General features: G+C 37.7%; 1 protein-coding gene across 2 annotated transcripts in view; it reads right to left on the reverse strand.

The window, feature by feature from the left end:
- Positions 1 to 6,204: 6,204 nt before the first annotated feature.
- Positions 6,205 to 16,425, reverse strand: part of A1CF (APOBEC1 complementation factor) — a 58,364-nt gene continuing 48,143 nt past the window's right edge. For both annotated transcript variants that reach the window (XM_055273933.1, XM_055273932.1), the window contains exon 11: positions 6,205 to 13,678. In XM_055273933.1, coding sequence (XP_055129908.1) covers positions 13,527 to 13,678 — 152 coding nt within the window. In that variant the 3' untranslated portion in view covers positions 6,205 to 13,526. The remainder of the gene's footprint in view (positions 13,679 to 16,425) is intronic.

Here is a 16,425-nt window from a genome sequence, read left to right on the forward strand (position 1 = left end):
ATTTGAACTATTATGTTGTATTTAAATAAAGACAGTGTTACTTCTTTCTTTCCAGTCTGAAATTTTAATTTTTACTTGTTCCATAGAGAAATGAACCTGAAAATTTCTGTGAAAACCCTACTAGGCTACATTTGCAGATTTTTGTGACAATGATGCCTGTTATTTTTATGATGCTTACCATGTCAGGCACTGTGATAGGTATTTTAATGTGTATAATTTCAATGAATCTTCACAGTAACCCTGTGAGGGAGACATTATGATTTCTCTTTAACTGATTAAGAAACAAAATCAGGGAGTTTAAGTGATTTTCCAAGATCAAATAGTGAGTACTCCCAAGCCAGTGCTCATGCCACTCTGCAAGGTAGCATGGGATTAAAAAGCCCAATGGGAGTCATGTTGAGGTGGACCTTGAGTGTTAGAGTAGCAAGTCTCAGCCCATAAACACAACATAAAGAAAACATTGCTTTATTTTTCTGCAACTCAACTTGATTTTTCACTGAGCTCCCATCTTATTAGACAGGTAAAAATAAAAATTTGCTAAGACTCATCTTCCCATTCTTGAGACTCTGCTGCAATCCTTAGTATCCTGTACAGTGCCAGAATATAGCCACGGAAAGGGAGAGTTTCGTCTTCATCATTGGGTCATAGAGGCGATTTAGGAGAAGGCCAATGTCTCTGTCTCTACAGTGCCTTTCATTCCCTTAGAGAAGCCCTTGCCATGTTTGAGGCATGGATATACAGCCCAGGCTGCTTGAACTTGTTCTGCAGCCATTCTTTGAGATTTTGTTACTTCTGGATGGTGCTGCTTGGAAGTCGGAACTAAATTCCCTATGTTCTTGGTTCTTGAGGTCTCTTCCTTCTCTCTCTTCCCATCCCCATGATGTTTTGTGGATGAGGATATGCATTTCTCCCTTTGCTTTTCTGTGATAGTTTGTCTCTCCTTTTGTCACTTTCTGCCACCCTTTCAGTTTCTTCAAATACCCCACAAATTCTTCCAGTCCCTAAAGCTTTTGAAAAACCACAGCCAGAAAGCCTTGCAGGAAATCTCTGTTTGATATTTAGCCAGATACTTTTACTGAAGCAATGATAGACAGTTGGACCTACTAAGAAAGGGGAAGAAAACAGTGAGAATAGAAGAAAGTTAATATAGAGAATATTTATATAGCCATGTAAGCTAAGAAATCTGTAGTTAATTCCATAGATCAACATTTCAAGTGTTGGTTGTGGAAAAGTTTCACTTTTTAAAATAAGCTGTTTATTAAGTGGTTTTGTTAATGATACCTTCAGTTTTTTGAATATGTAATGATGAGGAAAGTGGAAATTTACAGTGGTATCATTCATTGGTATGCTGATTGATTGGTAATGACTACCTGGAGCCCTATGCTGAAAAGGATTCTGAGGCTGTGACTTAGACCAATAGGAGATCAATGAGTCATTCCTCAATGTCTGCCAAGGGTATGGGAGAGGAGAGTGTCTGCCCATGTGCCAGATATTTGCTTTCCCTGGGGTGTTTTATCGTATTTATTATTGTTAGGAGCATACAGAGGGGATAGAAAATTTGGCAAGTGGCAAGGAAGTAGGCCTTGTGGTAGTAATATGTTGACTGTGTGCTACTGAAACAATATTGGTCTGTGATATGGTTTGGCTGTGTCCTGGCCCAAATCTCAACTTGAATTGTATCTCCCAGAATTCCCATGTGTTGTGGGAGGGACCCAGGGGGAGGTAATTGAATCATGGGAGCTGGTCTTTCCCATGCTATTCTCATTCCTGTGTCCCAGCCACTCTAGCCATGGCTGAGAGGGGCCAACATACAACTCGGGCTCTGGCTTCAGAAGGTACGAGCCTCAAACCTTAGCAGCTTCCACGTGGTGTTGAGCCTGCAGATGCACAGAAGTCAAGAATTGAGGTTTGGGAGCCTCTGCCTAGACTTCAGAGGATGCATGGAAATGCCTGGATGCTCAGGCAAAAGTTTGCTGCAGAGGTGGGGCCCTCATGGAGAACCTCTGCTAGGGCAGTGTGGAAGGGAAATGTGGGGTCAGAGCCCCCGCACAGAGTCCCTACTGGGGCACTGCCTAGTGGAGCTGTGAGAAGAGGGCCACTGTTCTCCAGATCCCAGAATGGTAGATCCACTGACAGCTTGCACCGTGTGCCTGAAAAAGCCGCAGACACTTAATGCCAGCCTGTGGAAGCAGCTGGGAGAGAGGCTGTACCCTGCAAAGCCACAGGGGTGGAGCTGTTCAAGACCATGGGAACCAACCTCTTGCATCAGCATGCCCTGGATGTGAGACCTAGCGTCAAAGGAGATCATTTTGGAGTTTTAAAATTTGACTGCCCCACTGGATTTTGGACTTGCATGGGCCCTGTAACGCCTTTGTTTTGGCCAATTTCTCCCATTTGGAACAGCTGTATTTAACCAATACCTGTACTCCCATTGTATCTAGGAAGTAACTAGCTTGCTTTCAATTTTATAAGCTCATAGGTGGAAGGAACTTGCCTTGTCTCAGATGAGACTTTGGACTGTGGACTTTTGGGTTAAGTTGAAATGAGTTACGACTTTGGGGGACTGTTGGGAAGGCATGGTTGGTTTTGAAATGAGAGGCCATGGGATTTGGAGGGGCCAGGGGCAGAATGATATGGTTTGGCTGTGTCCCTATCCAAATCTTAACTTGAATTGTATCTCCCAGAATTCCCACATGTTGTGGGAGGGACCCAGGGGGAGGTAATTGAATCATGGGGGCTGGTCTTTTCCATGCTATTATTGTGATAGTTAAGAAGTCTCATGAGATCTGATGGGTTTATCTGGGATTTCCGCTTTTGCTTCTTCCTCATTTTCTCTTGCTGCTGCCATGTAAGAAGTGCCTTTCACCTCCCACCGTGATTCTAAAGCCTCCCCAGCCATGTGGAACTGTAAGTCCAATTAAACTTCTTTTTCTTCCCAGTCTCAGGTATGTCTTTATCAGCAGCATGAAAACAGACTAATACAGTCTGCCCACCACTGTTAGTCGCATGTTTCAATTGATAGTCTCTGCTATAGAGTCTGAGAGTCTGAATCAGGTATTTATAAAACAGTGGCAGAACTGGGGCCAGAATCTGGACTTTTGCTTCAGAGTTCACTCTTTTCATGGAAACTATATCAGGTGTCCTTGTGAATGTTCAGACTTAGAGGATTTTTTTTTCTTGGTGTAATTTTTTTGGATCTAAAGTTGTTCATATCATGACATTGCTCATGAAAAGGAAATTTTACTCAGAATTGCTTGAAATATGGGAGCCAAAGATACCACCCACTTGCTGTTACTTAATATCATTCCTGGTTCTCAGAAGTCCAGATTCTCCTCTCTCTTCTCTCCCCTCCATTTTTCTTTCGCTTCCATTTCCTCCCTTTCTCTCTTTCTTCCTTCCTCTCAATTTCCTCAACTCTATCCCATACTCTCTTTTATCTGTTCCTTTCTCCCTTTTTTCTTCCTCTCAACCAGCATTTTTAAGCACCTACTTTGTATCAGATACATAGCATTTCTTTAACTTCTTATCCTCTCCAACATTGGGCATATGCTTCTGGATATTGACATCAGCAACAATTATCCATAAACTCAAAACCTGAGTTGGTTTCTCTGATTTTGCACAACAGCTTCGGTGACTCTCAGGTATAAACACATATGAATTCCCTGTAACTTTATAACTTCTCACTGTTATATTAATCGTCGATTGCTGTGACTCTCAGATGATAAACACATTTACATTCATTGTAATTTTGTAGCTTTTCACTGTTAAATTGGTTATTAGTTACTTCACAAAAAATTATCCTGAAGCTTAACAGATTAAAATAACATTTATTATATCACTGTTCCTGTGGGGCAGGAGCCAGGTGCAGCTGGCTTGGTTGTCTGCTTTGAAGTTTATCATAAAGTCCACTCAATGTATTAGCCAGGGCTGCAGTCCTCTCAAAGCTCTGCTGAGGAGTGACCCACTTCCAAGAGCAATCATGTGGTTGATGGCAGGACTCGGTTCCCCATGGGCTGTTGGCTGCAGGCTACCTTCAGTTCCTTGCCATGTGACTCTTTACACAGCCCAGCTTACAATATGGCAGCCAGCTTCATCACAGTGAACAGGCAAGAAGAGCCAGCAATGTGAAAACCACAATCTTTTATAACATAACCTTGGAAGTGATATCCAATCACTTTTGCCATATTCTGTTCATTAGAATGGAGTTACTAGGTCCACTATGCACACAAAGGAAGGAGATTATACGATTGTATGAATACCGGGAAGTGGGGCCAATGGGATCCTCCCTACACAGTTACACTTTCAATGGGTGACAATACTTCGAGAAACTCTAAGGTAAATTGGCTGTTTCCTTTTAGTTGGCAAAGGCAGGGTAAAAGAGCTGAAATTGCCTTTGCAAAAATTACAACATTGAGAAAATTTTGACAGTGAAAGGGATCTGATGTAACCAAACCCCATCTTGCCTTTAAGCTCCAAGCTGCTCTTAATTATTCCTGGGCTTGGCCAAGCTAACCTTGAGAGACATTTAGTTTATAGTTTAAATAATGCTCCTTCCCTCGAACTAACTGCCTTTGTAAAGCTCATGAAAGACTACCAGTTTAGGAGGGTGTAGAGCCTGAATTCTTCTAAGGTGTCCACTAAAGGATAACCAGCCATTATTCTGTAGGTCACAAAATTTGCAACTCCCCCAATTACTCTTGCAAATAACATCACTATAGTAGAACCTAAGATTGGCCTTTTGAGGTGTCTTTTCAGGTTTTTGCATTTCTGACTACCTATGGCTTCAGCTAAGCTCACTGACTCCCTCTGATTGGTCCCATAGCCCCACTCAGAAGCAAACTCCCTAGCCAGCCAAACTATCCTTGAGAAACCCTAGTCTCCGAATTTTCAGGGAGACCGAGTTGAGTAATAACTCTATCTTCCACATGGTATGGCTGGCCTCATGTCTGTTAAACTCTTTATTGCAATGTCATGGTCTCAGTGAATTGGTTTTGTCTGTGCAGTGGGCAGGAAGAACCCATCAGGTGGTTGAATACAGAGGCAAGATTCATAAGTACCCATCATGAAAGGCCAGCACTGGATGTTTTCATATGCCTACTTAATTTAAACATCACATCCTTCCTGTGATGTAGGAATTTGTAGCAGACTTTGCTAGTTTTCTCTTGGTATTCATTCTTCCATTCTTTCATAGTAAAAGAATTTTTTCCTGCCTAGATAAAGACTACATTTCCCATCTTCTCTTGCAGCTAGGTGTGGCCACATGCTTAAATTTTGGCCAATGTGATGTAAACTACAGTGTCCTGTGGCAGCTTCCAGTAGCTCTCCTAAAGGGACAGCTCGTGGGTGTCCTTCCCTTTCTTTGTCCTTTCTCTATCTTTCTACTTGGATGTAAATCTTAGGCGATGAGATTGAGACTATTCAATAAAGCAACAAAAGGAAGCCTATGTTCATGAAACTGTGAAGCACAGTACCAGCATTGTACTGCCCTTTGGGACTTTTGGGTAAGAGACAATAAATTGCTATCTTATTTCAACTATTGCTGTTTGGGAATACTGTCACTGCCAACCAAACCTAATCCTAGCTAATTCAGAATTCGGCATCAAGAAGTGGGGTGCTACAGGTAACAGAAACTAAAATATGTGGTATTAGCTTAGGGCAAGCTTAGCAAACGTTCACTGTCAAGGACCAGATAGTAAATATTTTAGGCTCTGTGGGCCATATATGGTCTTAGTTACATGCATGTTCTTCCTTTTTTTTTTTCTTTAAACTAACCTTTCAAAAATGTGAAAAACATTCTCAGCTCAACCTTTTAAAAACATAACAGTCGTTTTTAGCTCAAGGGCCAACAAACAGCAGGCAGCTGGATTTGGTCCTGGAGGAATAGTTTGCTCTAGTTCTTAGGGATCAGCAGATGCCCCCAGGCAAATGTTGATTTCAGGGCCCACTTACCTTTCTGAAGTCATGTTTTCTCTATATTTTAATTGCTAAGTATTTCTCTTGTCCTTTTATGGATTGAAAAACAATGCATTTAATTATTAAAAGTTACATTTAATCTCAGAAGAGTGAACTTATATAGACGATGTGAATCATGTAAAGAAGTTGTCAAAACCACTTTGCAGTTATGGATTATTAATATTCAGGTATTTACTCACAAAAAGAAAAACTTTTATTTTTAGGAAAGAAAAAATTAGGCAACAACTCATATTGATAATTTTTAAAACTTTATAATGGCACTTGAAAATTCAATTAAAACAATTGCATCATGAAGGAATTATACAATATTGCATTGTCTCTCATTTCATGTGATTTATGATTCTAAGATGCCCATTATGTTAATATCTTCCAAACCAAAGATTATTTTCCCAACAAGTGAATGGTGTACTTTTACTTAATATATTTAGATAGATCACAAAATTCTATAAAACATTGTACTAAAGTACAAAAATAAGTGCTTTATGCACACTTTTTAATACTGTCTTTGTCTCTTTTTTGGTACCTCAGCTAACTAACTTCACATAAATAAAAATAATAACAAAAAAGAAAAGAAGAAAGTGATTGTTAAACATCTGGAAACTATAGATGCATTTTGCTGACAGCTTGCTTTTCATTAAGATATAGGGACTAACAATATCGGGCTGTATTGCAGTCAGAAACAGAAGAAAAGGAGAATTCTATGAAGAAATAAGAATAAAAATTCCAATGGTTACTTTAAATATTTAAGCCAGTGATAATGATGAATTGATTTAAATAGATTTATCTGTAGTCTGTGTGCCCAAAGATATCTTAGGAATTATGAAGAAAATGCCAAGTTTCAAAATAAAATTTACATTTGTAAAAAGGTATATGTACTTCACTGCAAATCATTTATTGCAAAGAAAGGTATGACTAAGGCTTGTGATATGGATTTTAAAATTTTATAAACACAGATATATTTAGAAAACAGAAATAGTTAATGGCCAAAATGTTTTCAAGTAAATAAAATGTGTAGGTACCTGCTCATTAATATCATAAATCAGCAGGTGAATTTATCAATTCCATGTTTGAATTCTCCTTCTGGACCGCTAACTAACCTTGTTCTCCTTCTTCTATCTTTGCATAGCCCTTTATATTTCTCCTGGGGGAAATATTTGAAAACTCGTTTTACTTAAATAACCGTAATAGGTCAAGTGTTAAATTCACCTTTTGAAAGGCTTATTGTATCAGTCCAGAGTTTGGCAATAATAGTGGAAACTTAAGGTTTAGAACAGAGTTGATTTATTTTCAGAATTCTAAGTGGCAAAACCTATCACGTGATGCAATTATATTCAATTTTGAAAAATGCAGAATGGACCATGAGACTGTGTGCCCCAATTAAAGAGAGAAGTAGGAAATATATGTATTTGTATTCACAGTTTCTGGTATAAGAGTAGGTGCATAGTAAACACAGGCTGATCATATATTCTCTGAAGAATAGATTTGTGGGTTAATAACAATAGAGCCTGTAAAATTTGTTTAATTTCCAATGTTAGTAAAGAGAATAGAGGGAGGGGAAAAGGGAAATTTTATGAAAAAGGAAAATAATCTCTCAATATTATTTTCCATTAAAAATAATAAAATCTTTATATGACATGATGTGAGGATTTTTCGTGAAGAATGGTTGATGAACAATCATAATGATGAAATCAAATGCAAGGGAATTAGTGTTGAGCAAATTTGTGAAGCAGAAGGAAAAAAGGCAATATCGTTTTTAAGGTGAAGGTTTACGTAAGACCTGTCTGTTTTGGGATAGAAGTAACTCAACTCAAGGAAGAAAGAAACCAGTAAATGCTCTATTACCCTACTAGTGCCCTGTGGATCTCTACAGACCAAGCACGTGTCTCCAAGAGCTATCTTTTGTCTTGCCCCGCCACCTAACCTGGCATAATAATGACTAGCTTGCTCTGCCATATGAAGGCAGAACTCAGGACTCACAGCCCAGGGGTTATGAGAGGAAAACTAGGACCAAAAATAGGCTGGGTAGAGAGATAGTTGGACAGAAAGTGGATTGCTGGAGATTTCAGAGGAGGAAGTGATCCATTCTTCTCTGTTTACTATGACCCTGCTCAGTCAGAAAGAAGTAGCTGGGCTCTTTAGTTTAAGCTGTTATCTGCTTTGGAGAAGGCAAAGCCAATTCTACAAAATTAAAAAGAACAAGAAAACAACGACAACCCATACAGATGGTGGTGTGTGTGTATGTGTTGGGGGGCGGACACTGTATAATTTCTTGTCTAAACTGGGACACGTTTGGAAATAAGAGGGACCATTGTTAATATTTATAGAAGGACAGCAGACCTAAGCCAGGACTGTCCTGGAAAACCAGGATGTATTGTCACCTCAGAGAGACATTGGTAAACCCTGAATGGGGCTGATATTCTTCATTCTGCAAGAAGGCCTGTGGGCAGCTTACTTTTTTAAAGATACTGTTTCTTGGTATCTCCTATTCCCTTAGACAAAGTATCATTTGTGGAGAGAGAACAAGCTGTATTCTTCTTCTTGAATTTCTCTCTCAAAATAGGAGAAAAGTCTGTAAGGGGGAGGTAGGTACAGAAGTATTCCATATTTTATTCCAGGCATCTTTAAATGAATGAGGTATTTTGGTTTTCAGGTTATTTTCCCTTTCTAACTTGGCTATGAATTTCATTATTAGTGAGAGTACAAGGTTTTCTTTTAGCTTTCCTACAAAACCAGGGAGAATTGGGGGCACATAAAGTTTGCAATCTCCCACAAATGAGCCTACATATACATTGCTATCTATATTAAACCTATGCATTCTATTTTCTGTATAAACATTGTTAGACAACATGGCTTTAAAAATGTTGGACATTTGGAGGGCAATGGAGTATTCTGTACCCATTTTTCATTTAATAAAAAAAGCTTAAATATTTTACTGTTTCAGAGAGGGAGTGGGAGTCAGAAAAATCTCATTTTCCTTAGTTTCACTCATTATAGCACAACTTACTTTGTTTTTCTAATGTTGGCAAACACAAACATAGAGCCTGGTAGATACATTACACTTTCTGTGAATATGTTCTAGTAAAATTCAGAGCATTTTCAAGATATTATTCAAGCAAACTAAAATTTCAAAATCAAATTTGACAGTTTAACAAAACCTAATTGACAATGCTTGCATGTCAGGTAGGAATACTTATTGCCTCGTTTCTTTCTGTCTTCCAATAAGTATATACAAAATCTTAAGTTATCCTATTAATATTTTCTTTTTAAAAATATTTATCCGAAGTTTCCTTGTAGTGCTATGTTAGAAACTTAGTTTTATCTTTAACAGATGTATTTACAATATATGAAAGTGTATCTACAATATATAAAAAGTGCCAAGTTTCTAGTCTAATTTTTAGATACATTTTCTTCCCCCTGGGAACTTTTATATGAATGCAAGAAGAGAATAATCATGATTTTATGTGAATATTGGGCCCATTGTTCAATTTTTGTTGTAAGTTACTTTTAGGAAATTTTAGTGTTGGAGTTGTTCAATAATAATATACTTTATCAAACTTCATAGGTTAGAATGCAATGAAAATTTACCCCAAATATTAACTTGATTGCCCTTTATTCTACAAATGGCACACCTAAGAACCTCCCTGTCTATGTGGATTCTAATTGTGGCCCAGTTGTCCAAGACAGAATTATAAAACAGTCATTTAGAATATAATAAAAATTAATAAAAATGGAAAATTATATTGATGCAATATTTTGCTAATCTATGCAATCAGAATAATATTTTTTCTAAAAAAAACTTTTAAGTAAAATAAAAACCAATTTCCTGCACAGCTATTATCAGTATATACTTATAGTTTAATTTCTATTCCATCTTGAAAAAGTTAAGAAACTGTGGTTTGGAAACAGGTCCCTTTTTGTTAGATATTTATTTTTGCTTTTTTGGAGACAGGGTCTTGCTCTGTCACCCAGGCTGGAGTGCAGCAATGTGAACATGGCTCACTGCAGCCTTGCCCTCCAGGCCTCCAGCAATCCTCCTGCCTTAGCTTCCCAAGTAGCTGGGACCACAGGCCCACACCACTAGACCTGGCCAATTAAATTTTCTTTTTTTTTGTAGAGGCAGGAGTCTCTCCATGTTGCCCAGGATGGTCTTGAACTCCTGGCCTCCAGGAGTCCTCCTGCCTTGGCCTCCCAAAGTACTGGGGTTATAGGCATGGGCCACTGTGCCAGATATTTTTTGAAATCCGTATTTTCTTGATATGAGGTAGTTTTTTAGCAGCATTTTAGGTGCTGCTTCCCAAACACAGTGTTGTTTGGCATGATACCAGATTGGAGGATATCCTAGTCATCTAGGAGAATTATATTTTGTTGCAGTTGAAGGTGCTGTTCTAGATCTACTAATGTGGTGGGAAAGAAATACAGCAGTTTGAGAAGAGGCAGCATTTTTATAGGAAAGAAAATAGATACCCAATTGCATTGCTGATAAATTTCCTCCTACTTAAGCAACATTAGGCTGATTTTAATTATCAATAAGCTATTAATTACCAAAATTTAGAGAACTAATTCAAATTTACTGGATGTTCCTAAATTATTGTTTTGCTATTATCACCTGGTTGGGTGACTAATTTTAATTTTCTCTGTAAAGAATTAGGAAGCATTCAGATAAGAAATTATAGAAAAATTGATAGTGATGCAGAAGGTATGAAGATATTAAATAGGTGCTAATTTCTTAAGTCTAAAAATATAAACCTATGCAAAATTAGCCTTTGGTTCTACCAGCAATTTAAAAAAGCCTGTTGTCTTAATAATTTTAAACTTATGGTAGCAGGACTTGCTCTATCTACCTAACCTGGGGAAAGTAAAAATAAACATATGACATGGTAGACACATTAACACTTTCTATGAATATATTTTAATGGAATTCAAAGTATTCCCTAGATATTACTAAAATAAGGTAAAATTTTAGCAAAAAAACCAAAACCACATCTACTTACTTATACAAAACTGGCTCTAAAGAGGTAAATGGTGTGATAACTTGAGATGGTGTTCCAGTGGTAATTTTCTCAATACTTTGGTATTATTGTATGTTTAGGTGTCTGCTCTTAATATTATAAAAAAGCAATTATGACTTTATCCAGAATAATGGTTTTTTTCTCATAAAAAGATTCATGTATTAACTAATCTTTTCATTGCGATTAAATTTAAAACTTCTCTAAATCAAACCTAATTTGCATTGACAAGACATCCAGAATACCCTTTGCTATTTATTTGCAAAGATTTTAAGGAAAATCAGAACTTTTGCTCCTAGAATTTGGAATGCTTTTTAGACTCAGTAGAAATTTGCCTGACCCAGTGGACATTTGTTATGTCAATGTAATCACTGTCTTTGAGAATAAAAGCAGATCTGTAGGGGAGTGTAAATTTGGATCTAAGAATTGTTTTAGGACAAGGTTGTTTTACTTTCTCATTTTTAGAGTTAGTATGAAGGCTACATAAGTTACATTTAAATTCATACTATTTATGGGATAAATATGATTTGGTTATTTGTCTTAACTTAGATGATTTTTTAATTGCATTTTTCTATTTACTAAAAGTGAAATAAAAAGGAAAAGAAATAAACAGATAGAGTATAAATACAAGAATATAGCAATTCCCAAACCTAGGTGCACATTGAAATCACCTAGGGATCATTAAAAAATACTGATGCCAGGCACCTATCCAAAGAAATTCTAGTGTAAATGTTATGAGATATGATATTGGCATTAGTATTTAAAAAGCTCTCCAGGAGATTCTAATGTACAGCCTACTTTGGGAACTACTGTCCTAGGAAATATTAGAAGCTAAATGTAAAATAGAAAACACAGGGCCTTTCAGAGTTTCAGCTGTAGCCTTGGAGGCTTCGTTATCTCGCTGGAGTCAGGACAACTGAAATGTTACAAGTACTTCTGATTGTGATTGAAATTTACCTGATTTTGATTAGAATCTGGCCTGCTTTTTGATCACAGAATTCCATTAAGGAATTGACAAGATTTTCCATGTCTTTGTGTTTATGTTTTCCTTTGTGTTCTGTGAATTTTTTTAAAGGCCAAGGGATTTTAAAAAAATGAAAATTCTAGTACTGTGTCTTAAACTACTAATGAGATTGATGTAGGAGTAACAGGTATTTGGTGTTGGACTTAGATTACTTATGTTTGAACAAAGCAATCATTTACAAGTATGGCAAGAAAGTAGTGCCTTCTCTTTACCTCTGTTCCGGGTTTTGTAGCACCGTTGCCCTCCCCCAACTTCATCATCAGATGTTCCTGGAGAAGAGGCCTAGGACTCTAGGGGGAATTTGGTAAATAACACCCATGCTGATTGTCTGAAACAGTTTCTAATCAGCAATGATTGATGTTAAGATTTCTCTGTGGCAGCTTCAAGACAAAAGGACTCAGGTATGGTGAAGCTGCCTGATACTTATTGAAACAAAAAGGAAGGAAAGTTAGAGGATTTCCTGGCGGATTTAAAATAAATGGGTTAGATAATTCAAAGCTAAACCCAAGTTAATATAAGCATTTCTGATTGCTAGATGGTGGGGTGGATACTGCAACAATATCAAAGAAATGAGAGCAAATCTGCACTTCTCTCTTTAAAATGACTTTTCAGTCAATTTGCTGAAAGGAAGAAGTATCATAAATGATATTCTGTATATCTGATTTACTTCTTTATGATATTAGGTAGGAGAAAAATGAGTCTGAGATGCTGAAAATCAATCAGTATGAAAAAGTCAAAAAATTTTAAATTAGAAAAGGTCATTTCATGTTGGCATGATTATTGGAAAAGGTAGGAGTTCTAGGGAAAAATAGGTGTGGACTAATGAGCTGAATAAACAATGGGGCCTGGATTTGTTTTAACCATATCTACAACATATCATATCTATTTCTAGGAAGCCCCCATGGGCTGCAGGGGACAGGAAGATCCTGATCTGTGACAAATCGACTGGATGGAATTTTCAGGCTGAAGAGAGGTTGAACCCACAAAATCTTGGACAGTCTTTCATGAGCTCAGGTCTGCAGTCATGCCCCACACAGTGAGCCATGGTGAATGCATTTTGAAAAGCAACCTCCTCCCTTCCCTTTTCCTCTTTGTGACTTTGTGTATCACAAAAGCAGCTGTGAGCCAGAGGTAAGACTCTGGAGTTTACTTGGCTTAACTGGATTGTTACTGACTGCCCAGGTCTGCTCCCTCCCTCCCAAATCTTGCCAGCTAAAAGATCTCTCTTCACCCTGGAAGGTTTTGTAAACATACTCCCCAAACACTCAGGAAGATTGGAAGAACAACTTTTGGGGTAGTGGCTCTCCAGCTTTCTGTTAAACAAAAGGCTCTTTAACATTTGATTTCATTTCAGAATAACGTTCTTACTTCACGATTCTATAATTGGTATAAGCTAGACAGTCTCTGGAAAAGCATTTCTTTAGGAAAGATATTATTTATGATCATTGGGGGACCGAGTTAGAGGTTTATTTCTTTTTTTTAATAGTTTTGTGTGTCTTATTCTTAAATTTAAAAAAGTATCTTCAGAAGGCGCCATATCCATCCCCTCGGGCAGTCACTGCAAAAGTTGGGTAGACCTCATAGGTTGTATATGCTGCTAAGTCTTGTCCAAGGGTTACCGCTTGCTTGAGCTGGGCTGCAGACACAGGTGCAGTTGCATTAGGGACAGCATATCCTGGAGGAAGAGGCAGAGAAAACTTCATGAAAGGAATTCACATTTGCTCCCTTTTGGCTTATTTGTCTTCTTTTAGAAATACGAACATTTAACATATTGCTTAAAGCTAAAAGTTAATATATATGTTTTAAAAAGTGTCCTTAAGGACACAATAAGTGGACTCAGTGATTTTCAATGACATTTAAAAAGTCCTAGGACAATGTTCCCGAAAGTGGGGTCAACCACCTGGGTCAGAATCACTTTATACTTCAGAGAATTAAAGATGCTTGGGATAGGGTCCAAGAAAGAGAAACTTAACAGGATACTGAGTTGATTAAAGCTTGTGATTTATAACTTTTTGAGGGTCTCCAAATTTATAAATGAGAAAAGGTGACTGAGGGGCTGGCTGGGCATCGTATGTGGGGAGGTAGAGATCTGTGGGACTGGTTCTCCTGTAACCCCACACCTGCCTAAATGAAACATTTAAAACATTTGCCTTTACCCAAGAAGATGTGTAAAGACTGGGAGATCAGTAGGAGAAATACTGTAAAGGTTAAGTGTGCTTCTCCATAATACCTTAAAAGCAAATGCCTAACCTGTCCATATTTAGATCTAACTATGAATGGCAAAAGCACCTTCTTACCTCCCAAGCCCCTCATCAAGCCTGTGCTTGGTGTATTCAGAGGCCTTGATGCTGATTCTCCGCCTCAGAGAACCAAAGTATCTGAGAATTAAAAAAATAATCTATGCGCTTTCATGTTAGCATTGTGTCTAGTGGATGAGCATTCACTTCTGAAGAAGAGAGCATATTAGCTACTATCTAAAGCATTATTTCTCTGTATTGTTTTAGTTTAAAACCTGAGTATTTCTGGGATTATCCAGAAATTGTAAAAGATAACAAGAGAAAGAGAGAAATATACTTAAGTACAAATGGGCACCTGTTTTTCATTGTTGTTTTAAACCGCATTTGGTTTATGTGCAGTAGAAGCCTTACCAACCCCAGACACATTGATTTTTTTCTAGTGGCTTCTCAGAAAGTGGTGGCAGGAAGCTGGTTGGATTATTTTGAACAAAAATTGAATCCATTCTTGGCGCATTCACTTTGGTCAGTAATGCTGATTAATGCACTAGTGAAGTTTGGTCCATTTTCCAAGGATAGGAGACATGTGTTAACCGTTACTTTCATAGTTTTGGAAACAGTATTTCTAAACTAAGTGAGTAATATAATTGTGTGAGTGTGTGCACGCATGCATGCATGTGTTTGTGGCAGAGATTTTACCGTTAGGGATTTTGAATTTTCTTTTTCAACTTGGTCAATTTGTTAAGTGCCAGGGTGTTTGGGTTTCAAACCGATTCTTCCCTTGGAGCCTATTATTCTTTGCTTGACTCCACAGCAAAGCTATAAGAGAGGCTCTCAGATCCTTAGGCATTCCCAAGACAACACTCATGCCCCAAATATTTTTAACTTTTCACAGAAGCCAACAGAAGTGAGAATAAGATAAAACATTCTTGGGTAGAAGCAAATCCTTTCCAATGTGAAAGCAAACTTTAAAATTCTTCTGACAGTGGCTCATTAGTTTAATAGTACATTTGTTAGGTGTCTTTGGGGTGCAGCTTTCTGCAAGACAGGGGCTCAACTTTCTCTAAGAACTGAGAAGCCCTGGCAGGCATCCTGAGTAAATGGACGTGTAAACACCCTGTTATGTGGAAAGCAAGCACTGGCTGCTGGCCCCGCACTGCCCAGGAAGGACCTTGCCCTCTGCAGTGTCAGCTGTTACCTTGGTAACCTCCGAGGGACTCACCACAGAGTGTCTCCATGTTCTTACAGAGAAACAAAGCCAGAATTGAGGTCACTTTCAGATGTGAAGCATCATTAATGTTAGCCCCACTGGCCATGATGGAGGATATATTCAAAACTTTTGAGAAAAAAAAACCCAAAACCAAAAAACACTACTGAGAACGAGCCCAAGGTGCAGTGGGTGTGAGGAAGATAAAATTTCTCACACCTACACATGACCAATATATGAATTAATTAATGGATAAGAATATCATGTTTCTAGGTCTACTTAGAGCTCTAATTTGGACTTATGTGGCACACACTGACACAATGACAAGTCAAAAATGACAGATTTCTTCAATAGAAATAATCTTTTACTAAAAAAAAGGATAAAAAATGTTCAGCTGAGAAAAAATTTCCTAAACAACTTTCTTGCCTGGTCCCCTTCAATCTCTAAAGTATTCATTTTTAATTATTACCATTTGTTGTGGGTACATAACAAATGGGGACAAATCTTTTAAAATGTGACCTCTGAAGGCATTGTTGATCCACGGATAGGCTTTGCTTTAAGCAATCAGCATATGCCCCAGACCAAAATTATAGAACCAATAAATTGAACTGAGTCCTGATTATTCACATATTGAAAAGATCTCTGTCTGTCTCTCACTCCCCCACACACAATTTTTGACTTTAAAAAATATTTGTTGAAATCAAATTAATAAAAGTAGATTGAAGACTGGAGAGGGAGAAAAGATTGCTGAAAAGCTAATTGCCATTGGCCAAATTACTTAATCTTTCTGTACATGGGCTCTTCATTTGTATACTGGTCTTTCTGATGGAACCTAACTCTTGGTGGTATCATGAGCATTACTAAGATATTATAACGCTTCCTGACAATTTAATTGAGTGCCTAGCACACAGTAAGAGCTCTAATAAACATCATATATCTATCGGTAGTTTCAAACTCTCTTACTAAAAGTAAAAATCAAAA

This window comes from Symphalangus syndactylus, chromosome 4 (assembly GCF_028878055.3).
Source record: "Symphalangus syndactylus isolate Jambi chromosome 4, NHGRI_mSymSyn1-v2.1_pri, whole genome shotgun sequence".
Classification (NCBI taxonomy): domain Eukaryota; kingdom Metazoa; phylum Chordata; class Mammalia; order Primates; family Hylobatidae; genus Symphalangus; species Symphalangus syndactylus.